The sequence below is a fragment of the Anas acuta genome, chromosome 1 (assembly GCF_963932015.1).
Source record: "Anas acuta chromosome 1, bAnaAcu1.1, whole genome shotgun sequence".
In the NCBI taxonomy this organism is placed as follows: domain Eukaryota; kingdom Metazoa; phylum Chordata; class Aves; order Anseriformes; family Anatidae; genus Anas; species Anas acuta.
The window spans coordinates 163,368,391-163,393,660 of NC_088979.1; the positions used below are offsets into that span (position 1 = coordinate 163,368,391).

A 25,270-nucleotide genomic window follows, 5' to 3' on the forward strand; every position below is an offset into this window, starting at 1 on the left:
TTTGTTTGTTTTTAACTTGTATAATGGGTGAATTACAGTTTTTGTTATGGCAATAGATGTGCTATAATACCCTAATTTAACCAAAGGATTTCTCAGTGAAAGATATTTTATTATATTTGTGCTATAAAAAAACAATCAAGGAAAATCTAATTCATATGTAATGTAATACAAGCCTCAATCTGCCATCCACTGCCTGAAGGGTATTTCAGCAGTGCCAGCGTAATTGCTTTTGGTTTGCCAGTTTGTTGTTCCAAGTCTGGCTTTTTAGTTGTTAGTGGATTAGTAAAACTTGAGGAATCTGATTTATTGTAGTCTGTTTTACCATATATATCTGCTTTACAGTAGAAATGATGCATTATATTACATACGATCATTTACGTATCATTCCTGTCTTTTCCTTTTATGATATTCATAATTTCTTTAATGCAGACCTTTTTATCCCTCAGCTCAATTCCTGTTGCATGTCTGAACGGGCAACAGTCGAGTTGGATTTTCTTTGGTTTCCATACTCTAGGCATTCATTTGCTTTGTAAAGGATGAATAGCTCAGTTTCTTTGAAGACATTAGAGCCTGAAATTGCAGTTCATTATGAAGGCTTTGAAAATCAATTAAAATTAATTAATTATGTAGAGTAGGGTTGAAAAGAGGTGTTCTAGGTTTCCATAGGCTTGTTTGTGATCGCTTTATATTGTTTTTTGATTATCTGGGCAGTTAGAAGAGTTACGTGATACAAAAATGACTGCTGGAAAAAAACAGTTCGGGGACAGATGAAAGAAGGTAGAATTAGTTCAGAGGCCCGGAGCGGGAGAGAGATTTCATATCTCAGTGTTAAAAAAAAATAGTTTAATTTCTGCTTTATAGGCTGTGAAGGTTACTGTTGAGGTTTGTGATAGTATCCAGTAAGTCAGTACCTGTTTCCAGATTTCACTTGTTTTTGTCATGTCAAAATTATATTTTGCTCCAAGAGAAAATAAAAATTCAGAAGAACAGTGTATATTTCTCAAGACCCTGCACAAGGTTGATCTACTGATGAGTTTTCTCTTAGAGGTCAACTCAGTTACATTTTCACTCTTGATAACCACAATTCCTGAGTCCCATTTCCTTGCAAAGTTGTTGGTGTTCAGTTAGCATAGATGGAGCAATACTCATGCATTGTTCTCTTCAAGTCCACTTTTCTGTTGCGTTGTTTAGGCCTTGAGCTTTTTTTCTACCTGTTGAAACTGCTACGTATAACTGTAAATGTTATATTGTGTTCCTCCCTTTTGTCAGTGTATGAGATATTTTTTTGTGAGAATCTGCTGTACAAATGGTTTCAGCATGGTGGTTTTTTTTTGTTTGGTTGATTTTTACCTGAGAATCCAGAGGGAGATCTCAAAAGGTTTGGCTATTTAAGGTTTCTGTTCCACAGTGATAGAAGACAAATCTTTTTAACCAAAATTTCTTTAGAGAGTATGAAAAATATAGTTCTACCTTGTAAGTATTTGACAATGTTCAGAAGCTAGGTTGTTATTCTTCCCACAGATTTCTACTAGTATAAAATATTGTGGCTGTTTTCTGGTTTCTACAGATATGAACAAGATTAATACCTTAATGCTTAATAAGGCTAAACTTTAAATTTTCTCTCTTTTTTGAACACATCTTTTTAGTGATTGTTACTGTGATGGTAGAAATTCTTAAAAGCAGAGGGCCAGTTTTAGTAGATTTTTTTTTTCTTTGGGGAAAACTGTGTAATGCATGCAAAGTGTCATACTGATGCTGTAATGGATGTTTCCGTAAGCTCTTGGGGTTGATATGCATGTAAGATTTGTTGTATAATTGCATTTAAGTATTTGAATTAAAACATTGTGTCCTCTCTTTCCCTCTTTTTCTCCCTATCTGTTTTAGGAGTTGATATAGAGGCAGCTCGAAAAGAAGAAGAACGAATAATGCTTCGAGATGCAAGGCAGTGGCTCAACAGTGGCCATATAAATGATGTCAGGCATGCAAAATCTGGTGGTACAGCACTTCATGTTGCTGCAGCTAAGGGCTATACGGAAGTCTTAAAGTAAGTATAGTTTAAGTGGGAATTTTTCCCATTTGATTGTCTTGTTGAAGTAATGTGACTTGGAATTGTTAGAATTGGGCATATCTGACTGCTGGGGATTGTATGTTGGGAAATTACAATCTGTAAAACCATATTTTCCTCAGAATTTGATTTTAAGTTTTCAAGTACTCATAATTCATGATGCTGTTGGTTTTCTAGATGTCATTCAAAATGTGAACACAGTGTACATAACGAGCCTTAATGCTCCAAAAGAAAGTTGACCAAAAAGCTTTCCATGTTTCTAAAGTCAACTCCATAAACAAGTTTAATTATTTTTATAATGCCAGTTAGCATTCTGGGTGAAGCATATTTTTACAATACCAGGTTTATTTGCCTACATAGAGCAGAGTCTGTGATCCAGAGTTAAGATTTTCAGACCTAAAGAATAGAGAATTTAATTTTGTCTTTTGAGATTGTTGTTGAAAATCATGACTCTTGAAATCTTTCATGGAAGGCTTCAGGCTTTTGATGTCCCCTAATTCACCCATAGCATTTCAGTAATACAATACAACACAAAGTATATGCAGTAACAGAGGTTTCATTTGTTTTTCATCAAAGCTCAGCTTTTAGTGAAGTACAGCATACTTAATACATTGTTTTACTGTGATTATAAATGTATTTGAGTGCCTTGGCAGGACTAGTAACAGTTTTATATTGTATATATTGTAAAATTAATGAAGATGAGCACACACCCATGCTTAAGTATGGCTACCATTAAGGTTTGCAGAGTATTGTCGTTCTGTGTCAACACCAAAGTTGACTGAAAATTGTTTTAATCACATTACATAGAATAGGAGTTCTGCTTCAAAAACAAGCAAAACAAAACAAACAAAAAAAACACACACACACAAAAAAAACCTGATGCTTCAACATGATAAAGAGAAATAATTTCGTTTGAAATAATAATTTGTACATTAAAATAGTGTATAAGGGATTTATATCTTTAACTGTGAGGTTGGGTTGTAGTTGTTGTTTTTTAACCTTTGGCAGTTAGTGTCTTTTTTGTAGTACCGTTCCTGTACTTTTCCTAGGAGGAGTAAAAATATATGTTGAGGCAATTTTCTTGATGGTTTCAAAATAGCAAAAAACCTGCTCTGTGTAGGATATAAGACTGCAAGACTTTGTGTGAAAGTTGACTCATTGGAGGATATTAGTATAAGTATATTGGCTCTTAAGAAACCGAGAGATTTTTATTAAAGAATACTTCATGATTATTTGATTTTTTAATAATTATTAAATAATTGTTTAAATAATTATTTTAATTAATAATTAATTTTTCAGCTCAGAGGGTCGAAAACCATTTACACAAAACAGTTTGTTGGGCTGAGTATGTTCAACAGGCACGACAGAGCCATACTGAATTTGCATGCTGCAGAGCAGGTCCTCCATTTAAGGAGCTCAGCCACCACTCAGAGACCAATTGAAGTATGTAAACACTAGGCTGTTACAGCATCAAATGTTAGTGACAGGAGGAGATGCAAGCTTCAAGCAGCTAATATTAAAATAGAAGGAAGTTTTAATAAGTTAACAGATTAGAACTGTGTATCTGACTTTTTTGGCATTTCACAGCCTTCTTTTTCTTGAAAAGACTTTTCACTATCACTGCACATAGAGAGAAAAATGCCTAGGAAGAAATGAAAAAGGGTAAATGAAAAAAAAAAAAAGAGAAATTAACAAATAAAATAGAAAAGGATATTTTTTCTGACTTTTCCTTAAAAGTAAAAATGCCCATTGAACAATGAGAAGGCAAATATTTCTGTGGGGAAATAAAATTAATGGCAGTAACCCAAATAGATACATTTAGTTGACATTAATGAGAAAGGAGAAGAGTATTATTGTAGAATAATTAAATGATTTTATGACAGTTCAGCTATACGTCAGTAGTGTCGAGATCTAATTGTTTGTATTTCTTTAGGCTTTTAATACAGGCTCGCTATGATGTAAATATTAAAGATTATGATGGCTGGACACCACTTCATGCTGCTGCTCACTGGGGTAAAGAAGAAGCATGTCGCATTTTAGTGGAAAACCTTTGTGATATGGAGGCTGTCAACAAAGTGGTAGGATTTTTATGTAATCCTTGTCAAGATACAAAGTTCTGGTCTCTAAAGTGACTTTAGAAGCCAGGGTAAGAAAAGTGATGATAAACTGCTGTTTACTGTACATGGAGCTTTATATAATGCATGTTTTGTCAAAACAGCATGTTTGTGTTCAAAACTAAATTTCCTGGTTGTCTAAATTAGTTTTTAGGCCAAGTTTATACTTACTTCTATATTAAATGATCCAAGTGATCATTTACAACAAAATTCAAAATAGAACAGTTTTACTGATATTTCAGAGGTACAAAATTAGTGACTAGATGGACTGCATAGAGGCAGTGTATTCAGTCAACATTTGTTTGCTGAATACAATGATGATGCCTTTGAGTAGTGTTGGGCATTAGCTTCTGCTTTTAACTCTTAAAAACAGCTTGTGTTGGAATACTAAAAAGTTACCACTAAGCTGCTTTGGGTGCACTCTAAGAAACTTCTAGGCATCTGTGGACTCCCTGGACATAACTGGGATGCTACCTAAGCTGTATTTCCTCGACCTCTACACGAAAGCTTTTGTAGTTTGTTGGCTTTGAAAGGTCTTGCTCCCAACAGAAAATAAATATATTAATGATTCACAAAGGTGTCACAGGCAGCTGAGACTCTTTGATGAACAGTGTAAGTGATGAAGCTCTCTTTCTTCTCTTTGCACCATGTTGTTCAGCTAGATTCTTAACTGCTCCCAATTTCTGTCAATATTGTATATCAACCAACTTTTAACATTGATTTTTTTCATAACTTTTTTAAGTTAATCATGGAAATAGGTAGAGATAGGCTCTTAATCAGGTCATGAATTTGCTAGTATTTATATAAAGGCAAAACTACTGCAGCTTAACATTTTTATTCTTTGTTGACTTCTTTTAGAAGTTAAGGTTGCTTATAGTAAAATGAAAGAAATCTGGAATTTCATTTCACACAGTCTCAACTCTGTTTCTGTATAATACTTACAGAGCTTCTTAAGATCAGGTATATAATTGTGTTTTGTATCAGGTAATCAAAAGCTGCTGCAATTGAAGCCAGTTTAGCAGGCTATCTGTTAGACTTTTACTGGGATTTTGAAAATGTGGAGGGTGGTATTCCTGAAAGCACTGTCATAAACCTGTGTTCAGCTCACCTAGGACAAGATTAAGAAAAAAGGAGGTTCAAAGAGATATGAGCTGTTTTATTTGTTGTATAGGCTTGTCCATGTAAGCTAGGAAAATTTTACCTGTTATTTTTTTAAGTAAGCCAGTACAGCTTTTTGCTTTAAGAGATTATGAAAGTAGAGAATTCCACTGCATTTAGTTTCAGTTGTTAGGTGCTTAGCATCACAGAGATCTCAGCAATTATTGTTTAGGCACTTCAGGTATTGACTTCAGGTAACTTCAGGTATTGACATCTACGGATTGAGTTTAGATAAAACCTTCCAACTACAACAGGGAAAAAAAAAAAAGTGATTTTTTGTAAAGTGATGGCCATGATAGGCCTAATTTGATGTTTTTTGGAAATAAACTCACTTAATAGCTACCTAAAAATAGAAAGCTAGATTAAAAGCTGTAATCACAATGCAAGTATAAACTTGAGATAATTTTGTTTAGTTTCCAAGTTAGTGCTGTGTTACGCTATATGGAATAGTTTGTGTCAGAGGACCTCAAGCCGTTTTGGGTAGTACTTGTTGAAAGGAGTGTGTGCTTCTGGTGTATGGTCAGAAGCTTTATAGACGAGAAAATTAGTGGTTTAAAGGTTTGTCCTTTCTAACCACTTAAGACAGACTTCGCAAAGTAATTGGGAGCATGTTTGTCCCTAGTTAACATTTTGACAGACTAAAATAGACAATGAGATAAATATGAATACATTTCATTATCTTTATAAGCTGCTGTGACCACTTTAAAATGACAGCTCTGTCTTTATTGCTGTTTTTTGTACAGAAGTATTTACTTGACTAGTGTTGTCATCTCACCATATTTCAACATGTCCACCCAGCGTGTTGATGCAGCTGCATTTGTACCAGTGGATGTATGACTTAACCTAGATCCCAACCTCACTTTGTTTAAATGCAGACTTACAAATACAAAGCATTCTATTGCAGTCTTGAAGCAAGTAAGCTAGTCTTTCTTTGTCAAACTGTGAGCTTCAGACTTTCTTGTCTTCACGTGGAGGTGAAGAAAAGGAGTTTTTGAAACCTTTACTAATTCTGACCTTAAAGATAGAATCTCTTGTCTTGTGGGCATCTGGCCTACTCAAGAATTGTAATGACTATGTAGATGTGAGGTACGGCAAGCCAAAGAAATTCCAACTAATGGCATTACTCTTTGTTAATGAATCACAGTGGGACATTTATTCAAGTACATCCCATGAAAATCACACACTAAGGGGGATAGGAGCAAACAATTGTAGAAGATCTTTTCTAAAACAGAGTGGAAAATGTAAATACAGTTTTACTGCAAAAAATGTGGAAGTATGACTTTTTATGTTTTATTAAATAATTTAAATTTCAAAAAATCAACTGTATGTGGTAGTCTGAAGATGGATAGTGTACTAACTAGTTAGTGGCCATCCATACAATTTCTATTGGAATAGTTGTTCGTAACTAATGTTGTGAGCATTACATTCTTTCAGCCTGTTTTATTTTCCTTTATAGTATTTATTTTCCTTCAAAGGACAGTAAAATTTTATTGAGTCATGTTTTTCTGTCTTAAAAGAAGTGTTTACTCATGAGGTATAGATGCTTCTGTTTCAATTAAAAAAAAAAAAGTAATATTGCAAAATTGTTTTCAGTCACTGACAGACTAACAGTTTGCAATAGAGCTTGGCTTATGTGTTCTAATTTCTCTGTACAATTCTGTTTCTTACCTACATCATCAATGTGATAAGGCATCAAAATCTGTTATATTTAATTTCTACTGTACAAAACTGTTTTTTTTTTCTCCCTTTCTCCAGGGCCAGACAGCATTTGATGTGGCAGATGAAGATATTCTAGGATATTTAGAAGAATTACAGAAGAAGCAGAATCTGGTAGGATTTTTGCATATGTATATGTTATACTTTATTATACATGTGATGATGGTGCATAGTTAGCTCAGAGTAGCATAGCAAAGTTTTGATTTGGGGCTTCAATTCAGGTAATGCCAGTCATCTCAGCTCTTCTTTCAGGCCATTATTTGGTCAGCTACAGTCATCGGAAGGCTCTGGAAGATAGAAGGTGCTCTCCTACTTGCTTTCTCCAGTAGGCATTTTATGATCTATTGCTTCTACAATCAGCAACTCAATGGAAATAACAGTTTCTGAGATTTTAGAACGTTGAGATTTGACATTTTGAAAGTGTATGGACGTACTAGCATTTTCTGTAGTTGAAGAAGAGTTCTCTCCACTAGTAATTTTGTCACATTGCTACCGTTCTACCAATTTAACTGCATTATTCTATGTTTTGAAGCTTCATAGTGAAAAACGGGAAAAGAAATCTCCCCTAATTGAATCCACAGCCAACATGGATAATAATCAGACACAGAAAACGTTCAAAAAGTAAGTAAACTAGGAAAAATTATGAGCTCTTAGTGAAACACATAACTTCACAAGCTATCACAAGGTCCTACTTGACATGTTTTAATAAGTTTTTCAGGACTTAGTAAGTTTGGTGTTTTGTTTTGTTTTGTTTCAAATTCAGTAAGGAGACATTGATTATGGAACAAGAAAAGAATGCATCTAGTATAGAATCTCTGGAGCATGAGAAAGCAGATGAAGAGGAAGAGGGAAAGAAGGATGAATCCAGTTGTTCTAGTGAAGAGGAGGAAGATGACGACTCAGAATCTGAAGCAGAGACAGGTATGTTGAGTATTGTCTAAGTTTTTGCTTTATTAATTTACTTATTTAATGTCATATGATGCATAGTTAAGTGTATTAAGTTTCACTTCGGCATTTCACTAAGCGTCCAATCATTTTAAAGCACATTTATGTACGTCTGAAGTCAAGTCATGACAGAGATATCATAAGAGTGATTTTATTGATGGCTACTGAGGTTAAAGCAGTTAATGCTTTAGACTTAGGTAGCTGTCTATTTAACAGTTTATTTTCATTAAATTTTTGGAATATATAAGCCTTAGGCAGCATGTAAAAAAAACATTGACAAAGTTAGAAGGTCAAAGCAGAAATGAGAAATGAAGACTTTATTAGTAGTGTTTGCTTATGGATCTGGTACAGAGACTGGAACAGCAGGTGCACAAACATTCTTATTTGTTCTTGCCATCCTGAAGTAAATACCAGTATGAGTATGACAATCTTAGATATTAGTAAAGTAATGGTGTTTAGACTTACTCTCGATTATGTGCTGGGAAAAAAAAAAAAAAAACTTCAAAAGGTGTTATTTTAACATATGCTTCATATAAAACTTCATTTCCAGAGGAATGTTCTTGGAAAAGTTTGGAATTATATACAAAGAAACGCATTACTCAGTACTTCTGAAAATAAGCTGAATATTGATGTTTAAATTTATTCATGCAGCCTAGATGAGGGGAGACATTAAATGCTTTGCATGTTTATGCATAGGTCTCTGGAAGTATTTAAAGGTGTCTGAGTCTCAAAGTCTGTGTATGGAAATTAGGTGGGAAAAAATGAAGAAAAAGAGAGAATGAAGCAGGGAGGGAGGTGAATAGAATTATAATCAAACAATGTAACCATGTGTTCTTATTTCACCATTAATAACTTTTCCAGATTTATAAATCTTTCGTATACTTACCGTTAAATATAGAAAAGTACCCTTGTGTTTGAAATTAAAAAAAAAAAAAGAATTCCTGCATTTATTCACATATGTTCCTTCTATTATTATTCCTTCTTATTTGTCCTTCTATATTTTTCCTTCCGTTGCTTGTATAGGTTTTCAGTTCTTGACTGCTGTTGTGACTGATTAAATTTCAAAAATAACAGTTATTTTCCTTCTTTTCATTATGGGATGTGCATATTCTAATGCAGTGTGAGACTTGCACTCAGGATCTTTGAAAGGCAAGCTACTTATGCTGTTACAGCTGATAGGAGTGTCCATTGAATCTACCATGAAGTTACAGGCACATTCAACACTGCTTTATTTGTAAAAATTTGTGGGTATTGCTATACTGTAGTTATTGTTTTTATCCATATAGGAAATAATCTGTTGTAGAAGAAGAGATGGAAACTCTTGCAGATTTTTACCAGTCCTATCCAATTTTCAGATAATTTTTTTCCTGGTACCTGGAAGATCTGGTACTGATCAGAAATCCAAGAAAGTAAAATACATTGCCTTCTGAGGATAATGAGGCTTACCTTTGCTCTTTCTTTAACTTTTGTCTAGGTTTCCTTGATAACCTTCAGGGAAGCTGAATCTTTCCTCTAGAGCATTTCAAATAATTCCCTTGGTCAACAGCTTGCTCTTCAGTGGAATTTAGCTTTTTTTCTTCCTGAAAGATTATCAGAGATTTAAAGCAAATAATGATGTAAAAACAGCATAGCTTTTGAATTAGAATTTAGAATTGCGGTGCAGTAACATAATAGACAGATGCAGATGGCATTACAAATGTCTTCTTAATATTTCATAGTTATGCTTGTTAAAATGCGTAAACCTATTTTCATCATCTGTCAGTTCTCATTTTAAAGCATTTTTTCTAATTTATTCACCTAAAATAGTAAGGTTAGAGAGCGATTTTAGAGCTAATCAGTATATCATAAATACTTGATGTAGGCAGAAACAAAAATGAAATGTGAAACCAAACATTCTGTTTGCTTTAATTATTCTTGTATTTTGAAAGAAACCAACATCTCAGTAATAAGCAGGAACAAAAGTCTGTCACGCTTTGTAATTATTCTGTCACCTTAGTATACTTGCATCCCTTGCTTGCAGAGACTGAACTTGGATAAACTCAGAACACTTACGATACATAACATGTAGTACTTTCTCAGTAACTGGACTAACTGTAATGTCTCCTGAACTTTATGACTCTGGTAACTGTGTTCCCTTCGTTACCAGTAGATAGTTTGTGCCAGGAAAATTTGACTGTGACACAAGAATTAATTTATGTAAACTTTGGTTTTTTAATATCAACAAAGCTTTATCATACTTTATTTGGCAAGCCAGACTTTAAGCTTTTCCCTGTAGAACTGCATCTCTAAATTCCAAGCTTGCGCTTTCCTTTTTTTCCCATTATTCAGCTTAAGGTAGTTTTCTGTTGAAAAATCTTAAGCTTAGGAAGAGCATTCTAGCTGTAAAATATTTTAATGTCATTCAGTATTCTGAGGTATTGGAAACTGTATGGTTTCTAATCTGTTGGGTTATTTGAAATGTTTTCCTAAAAATTCTGTTCTGATTCTTTGATTATGTGAGTATACAACTTCACAACAAATACATTACTCCATAAGACCAAGCAGGAAAATATGAATTCGAAACTAGCATCTATTAAAGGACAAGAAAACATGCTAAAAATAAACAAAACTTTCAGCAATTCAGTTTTTAAACATACTTCCTTTGAGTTCTGTTCTGTTTCTTGAAAATTAGCTCAGCCATGCAAAATCAGCTCAGCCGTCCTTGAAATAATTTCAGAATGCTGTTGTGAAAAATGCATTTTCTTCTTTGTGCTTTCACTCCTGTTATTTTTTACTGTGTATTTTAAAGCTGTATTACTTGTTTACAAACTTCTAGCAGATCTGTTTGTACATCTGTAAACCTTTTTCAGTTCATACTGTCAGCCCACGTTGCCCCATTGAACATTTTATCACCATGACCCAGAAGTTTAAAACCATTTAATTCCCTTGTGTTTAAAAGAGCTTTCTATTAAGTTTAGTTAGTCGTGCAAGCTGTTTTTTTATATATTTTTGTTTTCTGCGTAACTAATTCTTCAAAATATCTGTTAAACTATGTCCATAAGCAAGTGTGTAACAGCAATAGCTTTAAGTGTGTGATTTCAAATCATACCATTGATAGTTCTCTGAATTTGAATGCTAGATATGAGAACACTATAAAAATGTTGCACACTCTTAAAATGGGTCATGTAGATATAAAGGCTTGCTTATAATAGGGCCCAAACTGGTAGTGATTGAACCCCATGTTGCTCAGTGCTGAACAGGTAGCATGTAGCGACATACTCTGAAGAATTTACAATTTGAGCAGGTGAAACAGAAGTGAGGTGTGTAGTGACAGGACTAGAGGCTATGATTTTAAACTGAAAGAGGGTAGTTTTTAGATTAGATATAAGGAAGACATTCTTTGCTCAGAGGACAGTGAGGCACTGGCTCAGGTTGCCCAGAGAAGCTGTGGATGCCCCATCCCTGGAGGTGCTCAAGGCCAGGCTGGATGGGGCTTTGGGCAACCTGGTGTGGTGGGAGGTGTCCCTGCCCATGGCAGGGGGTTGGAACTGGGTGGTCTTTAAGGTCCCTTCCAACACAAACAATGCTGTGATTCTGTGGTTACGAAGCTCAAGCAAGTGAATGACAACAGTTGGATGACAACCAGGATATCATATGTGTTTGTATAAGAGGAATTAAGCTACACAGCAGAAGGCATGGGCAGGGAAAGACTGCGCAGAAGAGGTCAGAGAAGGTAGGCAGTGAAACTTACATAAGAAAAACAAGGGAGGAAGAAGGAAGGAAGCAAATGGAAAGTCAGAGCTCTGGTTGTTTCTCCAAGGAAGAGCAAGTTCCTGCCTCAGCTAAGTTCTTCTGGTCAGAGTCCCTGGCTAGATTCTCTGTGCAGTTAATTATTTCTTTATCCTCAACGTACACATTTATTCAAGAATAAATGTTTTACTTTGAATTAGTATCTTCTGTAGTCCAAATTAACTATTACGTGCCAGTGTACCTCCCGCTGATTAACGAACTGCTAAAGTACAGTTTGCCTAGAGAGGCTGTGGCACCTCTGAAGGTTTTCAAGACCTGGCTCATCAAACCCCTAAGCAGCCTGGTCTGTATGTAATGCTGGCCCTGCTATGAGCAGGAGGCTGAATTAGGTCACTTTCGCTCTGAAAGAGTGTGGTTCTGTCTCTGCATCTCTGAGTGTTTTAATTATTCCTGAAGAACGAAAATAAGTAAAAAAATATATGTATGAGCATTATGGAAAGAAGATGAACCTAAGATACAGTGGGAGGGAAAGGGAAAATACTGAGGGATAAATAATATTGTTGGGAAAGCTGACTGACAAACTTGCTCAAAAGACATTCAACTCTGTGTTGTAGAAGTGAGGGAGTTATGAGTGAAAAATGAAAATGAGAATCTTGTAAATATTTTTCAGATAAGACCAAAACCTTGGCAGGTGTAACTAATAATGCAAATACCACAAGTACACAAGCATCATCAGTGGCTGTGACAGCACCTTCGGTAGCTGGTGGTCAAGGGACACCCACATCACCTATTAAGAAGGTAAAATAAAATACTTTTCTTGTTGTGATTTTAGATTTCTGTTCTTTGTAAGCATACATTTTTTGATATTTGTATAAAATTGAATTGTGTTATCCAGTGATGAAAATATGAATAGATTCCTAACATGTTTTGTTTTTCTGCAGAAACCATGTTCAATTTTTGTAAATTTTTAAATTTGAGTGAACAGTTTTGATTCTAAACAGGAATCTAAAATATATAGCTACAATGTAGCTGAACATGAGATCCATTTAAAAAAGCAAAAACCTATTGCACAGTGACTGTAATTCTTGTGTTGTTTTTTTTGTTTTTTTTTTTTCTGAAGCTAAACTTCATTGTTCAAAAGTCTTTTTTTTAATGCCAAATGCCTCCTAAAGTTTTAGAATCTACTGTCACTCCTAAGGCAAGGAGCCAGGTATGACTAAGGTACTTTTGAGAGTCCCTAGAAACATTCAGCTAGTGCTGGAAGTTGAAAATGATAGGCACAGAAATGGAAAATGATATTTGAACTAAGAAAATGCTGTAGGTTCTAGCCCTGATTTCAGTGTGGTTAGGATCTAATGGAAGAACCAGAGGATTGGAGCACATAATTTGTGATTGGCGCAAATAATTTGTCTCAAAAACATAGCCATCAAAGCCATATTGCTTATAGGAAGCTTGATTTGAAAAGTTAGTTGGAATGAATCCTGGGATTGCTTGTCAAAAGGGAGATATGTATGCCTGGAGAAAAAAAAATTACAATAGATAATATACAGTCACTAGGTTGTATGCAAGTCAATCATTCAGAATATATAAACAAACTGGATAGCAAGCCAGTAGGGCTTCCTTTATCATCCCTTACAAGTTTTCTTCACATGTCATAATCAAAGCTTAACCCTCTACAGATGTTTCCGAAAAAATTTGACTATGATACACTGAATCCACATCAGAGAGGGAAGATGTACTATAGGGGGAATATTATGTATTGCATTTAGCTTCCTGGCACTTACTGGAGTTGTGCTTTCATATACACAATGGAACCTAATAATAATTAATCTTAAAAAGCATAGGTTAGAACCTAATGGTTAGCACCTTTTCATGTAAAAGATAAAGGGAATGTATTTTAAATCTCCCAACAGCATCATATTATGCTATACTGTGCAAAAGGGTTGGGCCAGCTTTCTTGATCCTAAAAGCTGCTTTATAAAAATCATCATGACTGATGTCCACAAGATTTCTCTTAAAAAAAGCATTAAGAGCAAAAGGTGGGCATGGCTCACTGGCAGGAATGACTACTGTTTCCCCTCTCTGAGCCCTTGTGGCTGGGCAAACAACTAGGTTCCAGGGTGATCTTGTGATGTTAATCTAAACAGTTTGCACTGGCTGAGTTAGGAGTTACGGTTCTCTGTTATGGGAGCTGAATTTGGGTTGCTCAAGAGCTGCAGAGAACTCAAGAGCCGCAAGTTTTCCATGCAAACCATAGCAAATGGAGCTCTCAAACCATAGCAAATGGGACTCTGGGGGAAGGGAAGACATTGTGAGGAATTTCTGGTTTGCCAACTGTACTTAACTGTAGAGAACACAAACATACAGTGTGAAGTTAACTTCAGGGAAACAGGCCTACTGTATAGTTTATCTTTTTGAAGTCAGTTTAGTAATACAAGCATTTCTGACAGTTGTTCAGTTCAACCAATATTCTCTCCACCCAGTTTTTGTACTGGAATTAATTAAGTTTGCATGCTTCATATTCTAAGGTATCTAACACTTCAAGTATTTCATTTTTCTTGAAATTGTGCAGTGAAAGTTTCCAGATTGTGCTTTTCAATCCATTTATTTCATACTATGCAAAAGTCTTCTGAGGTATATGACCTTCAGTGACAGGATGTTATCAAATCATTGCATGCTTGGGGTATGGCTTGGTATTCCAGAGTTGAATGATCAGTTATACAGAATTTTTACTTGGTATATGATTAAATTATGATGTATGAAAAAGTTCTGATAAGAAGAAGTAAGTATGATTTTAAGCTAATTGAAATACTTTTGCAAATCAGCAACATATTGGCATTTAGTTTGTTCTAATTTTATTGTGCAGTAACTAATAGCTTATCTTATTTTTCCGTCTTTGAGGCAAAAAGTGCAGGTTAAAAGTACACTGCAGTTATCTTTCTACAATTAAATATAAAGACTCTGGGTCTTCTGTATTTACAAAATAAATGCCTGTTTATATTGAGGGTGATCATTTTGTAAAATGGTATGCACATGACTTGGAGAAGCAGTTGCAGCTCATGTCAACGAACAAACAGGATTTAAACTGTTTTTACTAAAAGAGGTAGAACAGCACTAGTACAGGTACAAGTTGCCTTGAACCTACTCTTGCACCTGCTTCTTCAGGCTTGCAACATCTGTGCTACTTCAGTTACTCTTCTGATTTTACACCATAGGTGTCTGAACCATATGTTGCTCACAGCAGTGTGCTAAGCTTGAATTTGGGTTTTCCTCAATCGTTGTCGCATTCAGTAATGATACTTTCTGTCTGAGGACACTAAACTTGGGCAAGTATGTGAGTAAAGGTGTGGGTTTGATAGCTAAGCTAGCATGTGATCATATTAAGAGATCTGAATGTAATATGAAAGAAGATCAGAAAGGTAATGAATATGTTAGTGTGAATCTTGTAATATTCTCCAGCATATGATGATTTAGGCATGGACCTGTTAGGTCTACAGGCTTTGCTGTCCTATTCTATGCAAACTGTAGTTCTGTCACTGAGCTAGCTAAACATGTTGTGCTGTGTTTAATAAGAATCTGTTACTAAAGTTGTAATTGTCTTTCTGCTTTTTGGTATTATGTGGTGTAATGAAGAGCTACATGACATAAGCGTGGGAACAAACTATGTGCTTTTGAAACAACCTTCTGTTTCTATTTTCTGTTCTTTCAATCTTCATCTTTGTCTTGTCTTAATTGGCTTTAGTATGATTTCATTCCTCCTATCATGCCTGTCGTGGAGTCAGTAGATCCTGCATCATGGAGGCAGGGCTTGCGCAAAACTGGCATTGTTCTTGTGCCCAATAAGGGTGAAAAATCCATGGTGAGGTTCTGGTGTGCACAGGTTTGTGTACAGGTTGCAAAATAACATATTTAATCAAAGTGTTGATACCAGATCTGCATGGTTTTAAGTTTGCATCTCCTGACCACAGTGTTTATTACAAAGTGTGAGTTTTTATAATCTAACTTCTAGAGGACTAGTATTACTTGACCAGTTTTATGTTTCTTATCTCATTAACTAATTCAAGAGAAGAGCGTGTAGGTTTTCTTTCACCTTAACTCCCCTAAGAATTCAGTATTTCCATGATTATTAAAAGTAATTGTGTTCTCAAATCTCTGCAAAGATCATGTATTACCACTGATAATGCAAATTAATAGCCTTTAATTTGCTGCTGTGTTTTACAGTTTCCAACATCTACAAGCAAGGTTTCTCCCAAAGAAGAAGAGAGGAAAGATGAATCTCCTGCTTCATGGAGGTTAGGTCTTAGAAAAACTGGTAGTTATGGTGCGCTTGCAGAGATTACTGCTTCCAAAGAAGCTCAGAAAGAAAAGGACGCTGCAGGTGTTATGCGTTCTGCTTCGAGTCCTAGACTTTCCTCTTCGTTGGACAACAAAGAGAAGGTAATCTTTTTCAGTGTGAAACAGCATTTTGAGGAACTTTGCTTAGCGTAGGTGTTTATTGTAAAAGGAAGACTTTCTCTTTAGAGTTTACTGCACATTTATTCTTTACTAAAATTCCAAACTGTTAAATTATACAGCTTCTGTGTAGTATTTTAAAAGTACAATATGCACCTTCACTGTCTGGTGACCTGGTACATGGGTCTGGGGCTTTTCCCTTTCTGGGACTTTCACTGACAGTAGTAGTATTTTTTACAGTTCAGGGAGACCAGAGGGTTGACAGTTTTGGCATCATTTGGAGTGCAGTGTTGATAGCACCTTCTGAAAAAGGAAGCTCTTTTTGTATTCTGTAGTCTTTTTTATTTACAAAACTTTAATTGCATAATTAAACACAAATGTACTGCAGTCCTTAGCAAAGGACTAATTTGGAACAGGTATGCGTATAACATATGGTTCTTTTTCAAGTACAAATGTTTAAGTCTGTTTCGGGGATACGGAATGATACTAAACTATACCATGTAAAAATACTGAAATAGTTGTTTTCAGTAAGCAGTTTTCTGTTTCCTGCAGTTTAAACGGAAATCAAGTCATTTGCATAAGTAGCATGAAAACATAAACAGTTCCCTTTACCTGTTTTAGTCTTTATGATATTCAACTAAAGCTTAAAACTCATTTTTATAATTGGGTCACAACAAATACAGATGAAATTTTCATAATGATGATTTTCCAGCTTATAGTGCTATAATCAATGATAGTAGCACTTAGTAAAAATATGTCTTTCAGGAGAAAGATGGAAAAGGAACTAGACTTGCATATGTTGCACCTACAATACCAAGACGACTGGCCAGTACCTCTGACATTGATGAAAAAGAAAACAGGTGACTCTAAATTTATAATTACTGTTAAATATAAAATTATGTGACTTTAGAGTGGCTGACAAACTTGTAGATATGAAGATAATGCTGGTTTATAGCATTATACTTATCCATAGATTATGCTAATCTGTAGACTAGTCCCAAAGGTTTTTGATTTTGTAAATCATAAATTATTTTATTACAGGAGCTGATCTAGTCATTGAGTGTTGTCATTTTAGGGGAGAAAATAAATGCAAAATAAAAAAAAATGTAAACTTTAAACTATTGAAGGGTACTGAATGAATTTTACTGATTTGTCTTAAGCCATCTAGTGCAGATATTGGGATTCATTATTCTGCTGAAAAAAATATTTTTCTTATAGTGCTTGGTAAAACTATATCATGCGTCAGCAGCTGTTTGCAGAAGTCATAGTGGTTCTTTTGTAACTTTCACTTCTATTTTTCTTGTTTGCTTGTTGGCTTTTCATCTTCTTTTGGGAATACTCTCTTTACTGATATTTTTTATTCAGCTTTCAGTATAAAGGGAATAAAAAGTTCAGATGCATAGGCCTGTCACCTGTTAGTATTTGGAGTACTTTCATGACATATTTACGTTGTCAGAACCTTCCAATTTTTCACTTCTCTCTTTTGTTGCGGTTCTACTTGGCTGCTTTCTTGAGTTTCAATATATTATACGTAGTACAAAATGTTAAGAGTTGTTTCTGTCAGATTGTGTCTAGATAGCTGAATTTTGGATGACCTGAAATGAAAATACTTCTCATTGCTCCACAATAATCATTATCTATAAGACTGACAAATCTCCGTATGTCTGAAGAGGAGTTTTTTTGTTGCTACTGTTGAGAACGGTTCAGTTCGGAGAAAACACAAGATAAACGCTGTTTTCTCTTAAGCTTGCAGAATGCTGTTGCCTAAGTTCAGTGTCTGGGTGACAAATTCTGTTTTGAAACAGGGATATTCCAGATCTCATACTCCCCTGAAGTTCAACTTAGTTTGTTGGCATCTGTTTTGTTACATCCTGGTTGAGTTTGTGATCTTAAGGAACACGGACCTGGCAAATGGCAAAGTCAGGACCCTGAACTTGCACAGAGCAAACTTCCAACTGTTTGTTCCAGTGGATGAGATCCCCTGGAAGACTGTCATAAGGGACAAAGGATTTGAACAGAGGTGGCAACTCGTTAAGGATGCCTTAGAGACCAAGAAGTCTTCCATCCACATGTGTAAGAAAGCAAGCAGGGAGGCCAAGAAGCCTGGATGGCTGAGCAAGGACCTGGGCTCAGACTGAGGTGTAAGAAGGAGATGCACAGGCAGTGGAAGTAGGGACATGTGGCCTGGGTACAGGGAGTACAGAGTACAGGGATGCCCCATCCCTAGAGGTGTTCAAGATCAGGGTGGATGAGGCCTTGGGCAACCTGATCTAGTGGGTGGCGTCTCTGCCTGTGCGGGGTGGTTGGAACCAGATGGCCTTTAAGTTCTCTTTCAACCCAAGCCATTCTATCATTCTACTATATTCTTATTTGAAGTTGAGTTCATTAATCAGTTTTGGTTTGTTTATAACAGAGATTGTTCTTATTTCATGTTTTATTCTTTTAAGAGCTTCTCAAATGACTTTCTGAAACTGTCTTGACCAGGTGATAACTTAAGATTGGGATAAATACTTAATTGTAATTTTATTTCTTCAATTTTTTTATTGTTTGTAACAAAGGGATTAAATGTTGGTGCAACGTTGAGGTTTATTTAGTCTCTTTGGCATACTGTCATGACTTACTCACAGACACAGTTCCAAAAGTGGGTACCAGCAATATTATGTTCTTCCTCATATGTATTGGGTGACCTGAGATCAGTGTCATTAGTCCTGACAGTGTTGTCTGAGCAGTTGACCTGAGAATATTCTTCATTCCTTGGTGTATGAAAGGTGAAGAGTGCTTTTAGGCCAGCCTTTTTTAGGCACCAGTACTTTGCCTAGTGTATGACATGGCAGACAACCCAGCTTATTTCTTTAAAACCATCAGAGATTTTTGACTTTTAGTCTGACCTTTTTTATGGTGACTAATTTAACTCTCTGCCTTACAGATCCATTAATTAATTACTAAGGGTTCTGCCCTTGTCCCAGATCCCTATCCTTGTTGCATAGCTTAATGCAGTGTTCTTGTTCCACCTGTCTGAACACCTGCTTGTCTAGATAATAGATGATGTCGTGTAATCCATCTAACTTCCTACTGTGAGTAATGGAAAGGACTTCCAGATGAATCCTAGTTGGGCCTTTAGATAAACAAATCTTAGACATCCAGCCTCAGAAGTGTAGCCAATGCTACAAGAAGAGTGCTGAAGTCTGTAGAGTCTTGGCAAAGCTAAACCTTCAGCAATTATTAAAATTTGTCATGCAGCGGGACTTACTTAGGATGTATGGTAGGCAATATCTCAGAATTAGTGTTTCCCTTTGTTTGTAAGACGTAGCATTGCGTCGGCTTGCGTTTGATCCTTTTCTGAGGTTGTTTGCAACCACAGATACACTGCCATACATTTTTGTGCAAAAGGATATATTGGAAGTAAATTCTAAAGTTCACAAGTATCTTGAACATGAAACACCTCTTTACAACGTTTTATTTTCCCTCACATATACAGTAGCCTTTTATATATAGTTTTGTGCAAGACATTTCTTTCTTCCTTCTATGTGAACTTTACTTCAGATCTTGAGCTTATGTTAGACACTGAGTTTTTTGTATTAGTATCAGTTTTCAGAGCCATTTTTCTAAGCAGATTTTTGCAAGGTTATTTCTTGCTGCTATAAACTGCAACAACAGAATGGAAATTCCTCATGACTAAAGTAATGTCAGCTAGTGATATGTGGCAGGCCACTCAGGAATGGCTACTGAGGACCTGTTTACACTAGCCTACAATATCATGAGTTCTAAAGAGAAGTCAGCTTTTGAATTTCTTATTATAACATCCACAAATGAATAATCCTATGAAACCAACTTCTAAAATCACAAAGTAGTTTTCCCTTGATTGCACTGGATTATCTCAGGAGCAAACGAAGAAGCCTCTTGATCCTTTTTGGAGGGAAACAAAGCCAGCAATGATCACAGATAAAAGCTGATGTTTGACTTCCTATTGATTAAATCCCCTTTAACAGTATTTTTCTGAAACTTGTTTTTATATTATACTTCAAGCAATGTTAATATGAATCTGATATTTTTCTACAGGAGCTTGAAAATTACTGTATGTATCAGATCACTTTATTCCTGTTCTGCATTGTTACGTTTATATTAAATGCATTATCCACACACAAGTTTTTCATCTTTAATTTGAAACTCATTTTCAGCTTGCATCAAAATCAAACTGCTTTAATATGAGTGTGCTAAATTAAAATCTTATTTACAGGGACTCGTCTGCTAGCTCAATACGTGGTGGTAGTTCCTATGCAAGGAGAAAATGGGAGGAAGATGTCAAGAAAAACAGTTTGAATGAAGGTCCTACATCATTAAACACAAGTTATCAAAGAAGGTGTGGGATTTTCTCTTGTTTTAAAATCAAAATAATTTTACAAATCAAAAGAAAAAAAAATAATTCCTGAATCCTTAATTTCGTAAGGACAGTTTAAAATTGAGTGGTGACATGTTAAAATGGCGTTCATAGTAATCACAAAGTATGTACTTAAGCCGAGGTACAAGCTCATGTGCTTGTTCTAAAGCTACGCCATTTTACCAGCTTAGAGTGTTACAGCAACTGCTATATAAAGTTAAATGCTTTTTTATTCCTATTGTTTATTTCAGTTTGAGATTATTTTGACTCATCCAGATTTGATCAGGAACCAAAGATAACTATTTTAACTGTTGGAATAGTAGTTCTGCCTGATATCTGAAAAGAAGAGGGAAAAAATGCTGAATTCTGCTAGTGATAGTATCAGAGGTCTTGGTCTGCTGTCCACAGTGGTAGGCCATGCCTACCTTGAGTATCGCCATCATAGAATGCAAACGTAAAACTAAAACTCACTTGAAGGTAAACTAAATGATGATGAATATGAACATAATTTTCAGGTGTACATGGTTCTCATCTTGCAGGATTTTCTCAGAATGGATCATATCCAGGAATTAATACATGATTCATTTTACTGTGTAGTTTCAGCGAAGCTAATTGAGTGAAGTTCTTCATTGATATTAATGAAGTGGGCAATAAATATCTTAAATGAATAGATCAAAAGTTTGACATTCAGGTAGCTAAGCTGCATACTGATACATGCTGATGACGTACATGGTGATGGATGCTATCTTTTTCAGTCCTGACATTGATGTGTTTTCAGTAGCATGTAGTCAGGCTGTTTCATACAGTACAGTACATCTTAGATCTTTGCTAACCTCTTGCCATGAAAAGAAAACTAAGTTTTCTTAACATCGAGTGTAGGAGAAATATTGCACAGATTTCACATTCTGGGTGGAAAATATTAACAGTTTGATTTACAAAAACTATCGTTGCATGATAGCTTTTATGAGTATTATGCTCCAGACTTCAAACACCATGTACATATCCCTTTAATGTGGTACATGGTGTTTTAATTGTGCATTTCCTTAGTTGTTCTTGTACAAATGTTTTTTTCTTGGCCGTTTTAGAATTGATAGCAAAAGAAAGAAGGATCAGTAGCAGAATGACAAACAGCCATTTTTCCTTACATCTTTTCTAGTTAGTGATGTGATGTTGTGTTGCTCCTAACTGTGGGTTCTAATGTTTGCACATGAAAACATCCTGTCTTGGTAATGTAAAATATGTTCAGCCAGAACCAGTGGGATAAAAACCTGGAAACGTCTGGATCATCGTTACAACTAGAAGAGCAAGGGAAAAGCATGGGTGGGAGGGTTAATCTTTCTGGGAGTGGTGTGAGGGTTTTGTTTGTTTGTTTGCTTGTTTCTTTAAAAAGGACCATCTGCTGAAAATTGTTACAGGAGTGATATTAATGACATTTTCTTTTCTGACAAGCTGTGGAGTGAAGTTCTGTATTTTCAGAGGTCTTCAGTGTGGGTGAAAGAGCAGCTTAAAAATGGAATGTTGAGGGCTCTGTGTGAGTATTTTGGTAGATGCAATCAAGACAAGTATCAACCACTGAGATGCTACTTTATCTCCCATTACTGTGGAGGAATGGTCAGGTTTGTTGCTTTCAGAAGTTGAAGTTAAAAGTCCTTCTCGATGAAATAATGAAGAAAATGGCATTTGGAAAAGCTTCTTTTGCCCAAAAAGTTTCCAGAACTCAACTGAAACATAGAATAGACAGGCAGAAGTTCAATGGATCATTCACAGCTTTGTGATATTTTAATGAACAAAGAAAGATAAGTCATACAAATGTATTCACTGTAAATGTCTCTCCTTCAGTGGCTCCTTTGGTAGAAGACAAGATGATTTGATTAGTTCTAATGTTCCAAGTACTGCATCAACAGTTACCTCGTCTGCTGGTCTTCAGAAAACACTGCCCGCCAGCGCAAACACTACTACAAAGAGTACAACGGGTTCTACTTCAGCAGGTGTACCAAGCAGGTAATGCCACCAGTATACTTTTTGTTGTTCTTTTTTTGTCAGGTCTACTATGTGCTTATGTACGTGCATGCGTTCTTGTTTAGTAGTTCATGGGGCTCTGGATTTTTTCACTTTCCTGTTCAATTTCTTTTAATTTTACACGATTTGGCTCAAATTATGCATGGCTTTCTACTGTAAAGTGACAGCCATGTTGTTATAAATAAATAAATCCAATATTCGAATCGAAGGGTGAAGAATAAGAATCCAATTACTGTGAACCATTCAATTCCTAATTCATTCAATTTAATAGCTCAAATTGAGCTTTCACTGTAGAGACATTTCTCAGTTTGCTTTTAAAAAAAATCCGTCCCTCAAGTTACATGTTATTAGTTGTTTAGTAAAGTGCTTTCATTGTTTAGCTGTTTCCTTTTCTCTTTTTTTGTGTTGCTGCTTGTTATGCTGTAGTACCTCAAATCGTTTGTGGGCTGAGGATAGTACTGAGAAAGAAAAGGAAAATGTTCCTACAGCAGTGACGGTTCCTGTTGCACCATCTGTTGTAAATGCTGCGGCCACTACCACAGCCATGACTACAGCTACTTCTGGCACTGTGTCCTCAACATCAGAGGTCAGGGAGAGACGGAGGTGTGTAAAGGTCCTAAGAGTAATGTTGCTCTTGTACAAAAATAATCTTTTTTTTTCTTATTTAAAGGAATGTGTTGGTTACCACAAATTTGGATAGTACAGTATGTAAAGCAGTGGTATTTGCTTGCTGTTTATTGAAACAACTACCAAGATGCCTCAATTTATCCATTGATAAATCTCATCCATGAAACTTAAACTTTGATATTGTGTATTTTGGCTGTCCTTGGGTTCTCATTTGGTATGCTGTATTTTTATATTTGTTTTTCTGTTAATACATGAGTCCTCTGAAAAATACCCATAATGGAACTACGTAAAAAACACTGAATTAAAAATAAGAAATTCAATAATTACTTATTGCAAATGCATTGCTGCTGTCTACTGTGGCACATCTGTTGTGCCAAAGGCAGTACGCTGACAAGTTACCACGTAGTATTTTTTCCAGTCACTTTGTATGTCTGCCATTACAAAGACAAGAGTGTTGAACCAAACACATTTTGTTCATTTCATTGCAATCATTTAGGGTCTCTTCCATTTGAAACATTATATACAGTTGTAAGTGCAATGGTTTAGGAGCTATTCAATATGAAGAAGGAGTAAGAAGCTGATGTAAATTTTAAGAATACAGCGTTTTTTTTCTGTTACACCTACATGGAGGATGAGTTACAATTGATGCATATTTATGTTTCCATAAACAGGTGATACCTACTATTTGTGAAAGCAAAATAATAAGATTTCACAAGGTTGTTAATTCCTGTTAGTTTTCCCTGGGTTCTGATTATTTTTGATATTTATAAAAGTTTATCCCTTATCCCTTCTGCTGAAATGCACATTCAGATTTCTGTGTTGCTGCTGTATTAGTTTTGAAATGCAGCTACTATGTCAGTGGTGGACGTGTATGCCTCTGTATGTTTACAGAGGGAACAAAGCTATTTGTTGTTAGAGAAGAAAGGCAGCAAAAACATTCATAGATTCCACAGACCTTTAACTATGTTTAGGATATTCGTAGTCCATTTTCCTTTCATATCCGAAACTGTGATGAACAACCTTATTTTCAATGGGGATTTTTCTGTCTCTTCCATGATCAGGGAGATGCCCACAGGTGCTTACCACCATTGTCATAACAAATATAGCCAGAACCTGCATTTTCCGTAGTGCAGTTTGACAAAACAAAAGCAACAAAATGTATCATTTTTCCAAAAACAGTTTCAAGTTTAAAATGCAAATCCTATTTCAGTCTCATATGAGCCAGAAAAACAAGGAGATCTAGAATTAAGGCTTTTGCTGTCTCGTTTGCTCACACTAACATGTGTATACTAATATACGTATACTACATATGTTTTAGATACCTGCAATTGGCCTGAAATTCTTTTCTTTTAATCTGACTCAGGGCCAATTGTATAGTTTACTGTTGTAGATGTATTCGTGACAGCGTCTTAAAATATCCATTAAGTGTTAACAGTCAGCAAAGTCGGAATAATTCCTGTGTGCATGTGAGAAGGTAGTACCCTCAATATGGGCACATGCATATCTATCTGTATATATACAGATACATATCTCTGTGTGTGTGTGTGTGTGTATCCATGTATGTTTATATGCACATAAAAAAAATTTTGTCTGTTCATGAAATATGTTAAATATTTTCTTAAGAAATGAAGTTGATTAATCCATATAGACTGGAAGTATGTTAATTGGAAAATATGTTTGAAGTAGTATTTCAAATAGTATATGAAAAGTAAGCATGTTATGAACTACTTTGAGTAATGCAATATGTAATGGTGCATCCTTTCAGAACGTACTGAAGAAGCTATATTCTTTATCTAATTTATAGGATTGCTTTAGAGAAACACAGAAGAGAGTGACAAACTTGAATCTTTAAAATCTTTGTATCATGAATACACAGTTGACCTGTGAGGCATACACAGAGGATGCTGGGGCAGTTTCCAGTCTGACAGTAGCTATAGAGTTGTCATTTTCCTTCAGCAAGGTTTAAAGCTTTTCACATTTTTGGAGGGTAGAATTGGTATGTACACCCATTCCTACAGAGCAATTTGCAGCAGTTTTCAAACTGTAAAGGTTACACCTGCTCTGCAA

The 25,270-nt window shown here is 35.4% G+C and overlaps 1 protein-coding gene across 6 annotated transcripts in view; it reads left to right on the plus strand.

Annotated features, from left to right (window-relative positions):
* Positions 1–25,270, plus strand: part of PPP1R12A (protein phosphatase 1 regulatory subunit 12A) — a 124,860-nt gene that overhangs the window by 70,841 nt on the left and 28,749 nt on the right. For 2 of the 6 annotated variants that reach the window (XM_068669106.1, XM_068669107.1), the window contains exons 4-14: positions 1,885–2,044; positions 3,999–4,143; positions 7,093–7,167; positions 7,586–7,674; positions 7,817–7,974; positions 12,398–12,525; positions 15,949–16,164; positions 16,945–17,039; positions 20,417–20,539; positions 22,397–22,558; positions 23,003–23,179. In XM_068669106.1, coding sequence (XP_068525207.1) covers positions 1,885–2,044; positions 3,999–4,143; positions 7,093–7,167; positions 7,586–7,674; positions 7,817–7,974; positions 12,398–12,525; positions 15,949–16,164; positions 16,945–17,039; positions 20,417–20,539; positions 22,397–22,558; positions 23,003–23,179 — 1,528 coding nt within the window. Of the gene's footprint in view, positions 1–1,884; positions 2,045–3,998; positions 4,144–7,092; positions 7,168–7,585; positions 7,675–7,816; positions 7,975–12,397; positions 12,526–15,469; positions 15,587–15,948; positions 16,165–16,944; positions 17,040–20,416; positions 20,540–22,396; positions 22,559–23,002; positions 23,180–25,270 lie in introns of all 6 variants that reach the window. The other 4 variants (XM_068669104.1, XM_068669102.1, XM_068669101.1 and 1 more) reach the window with 4 other exon arrangements.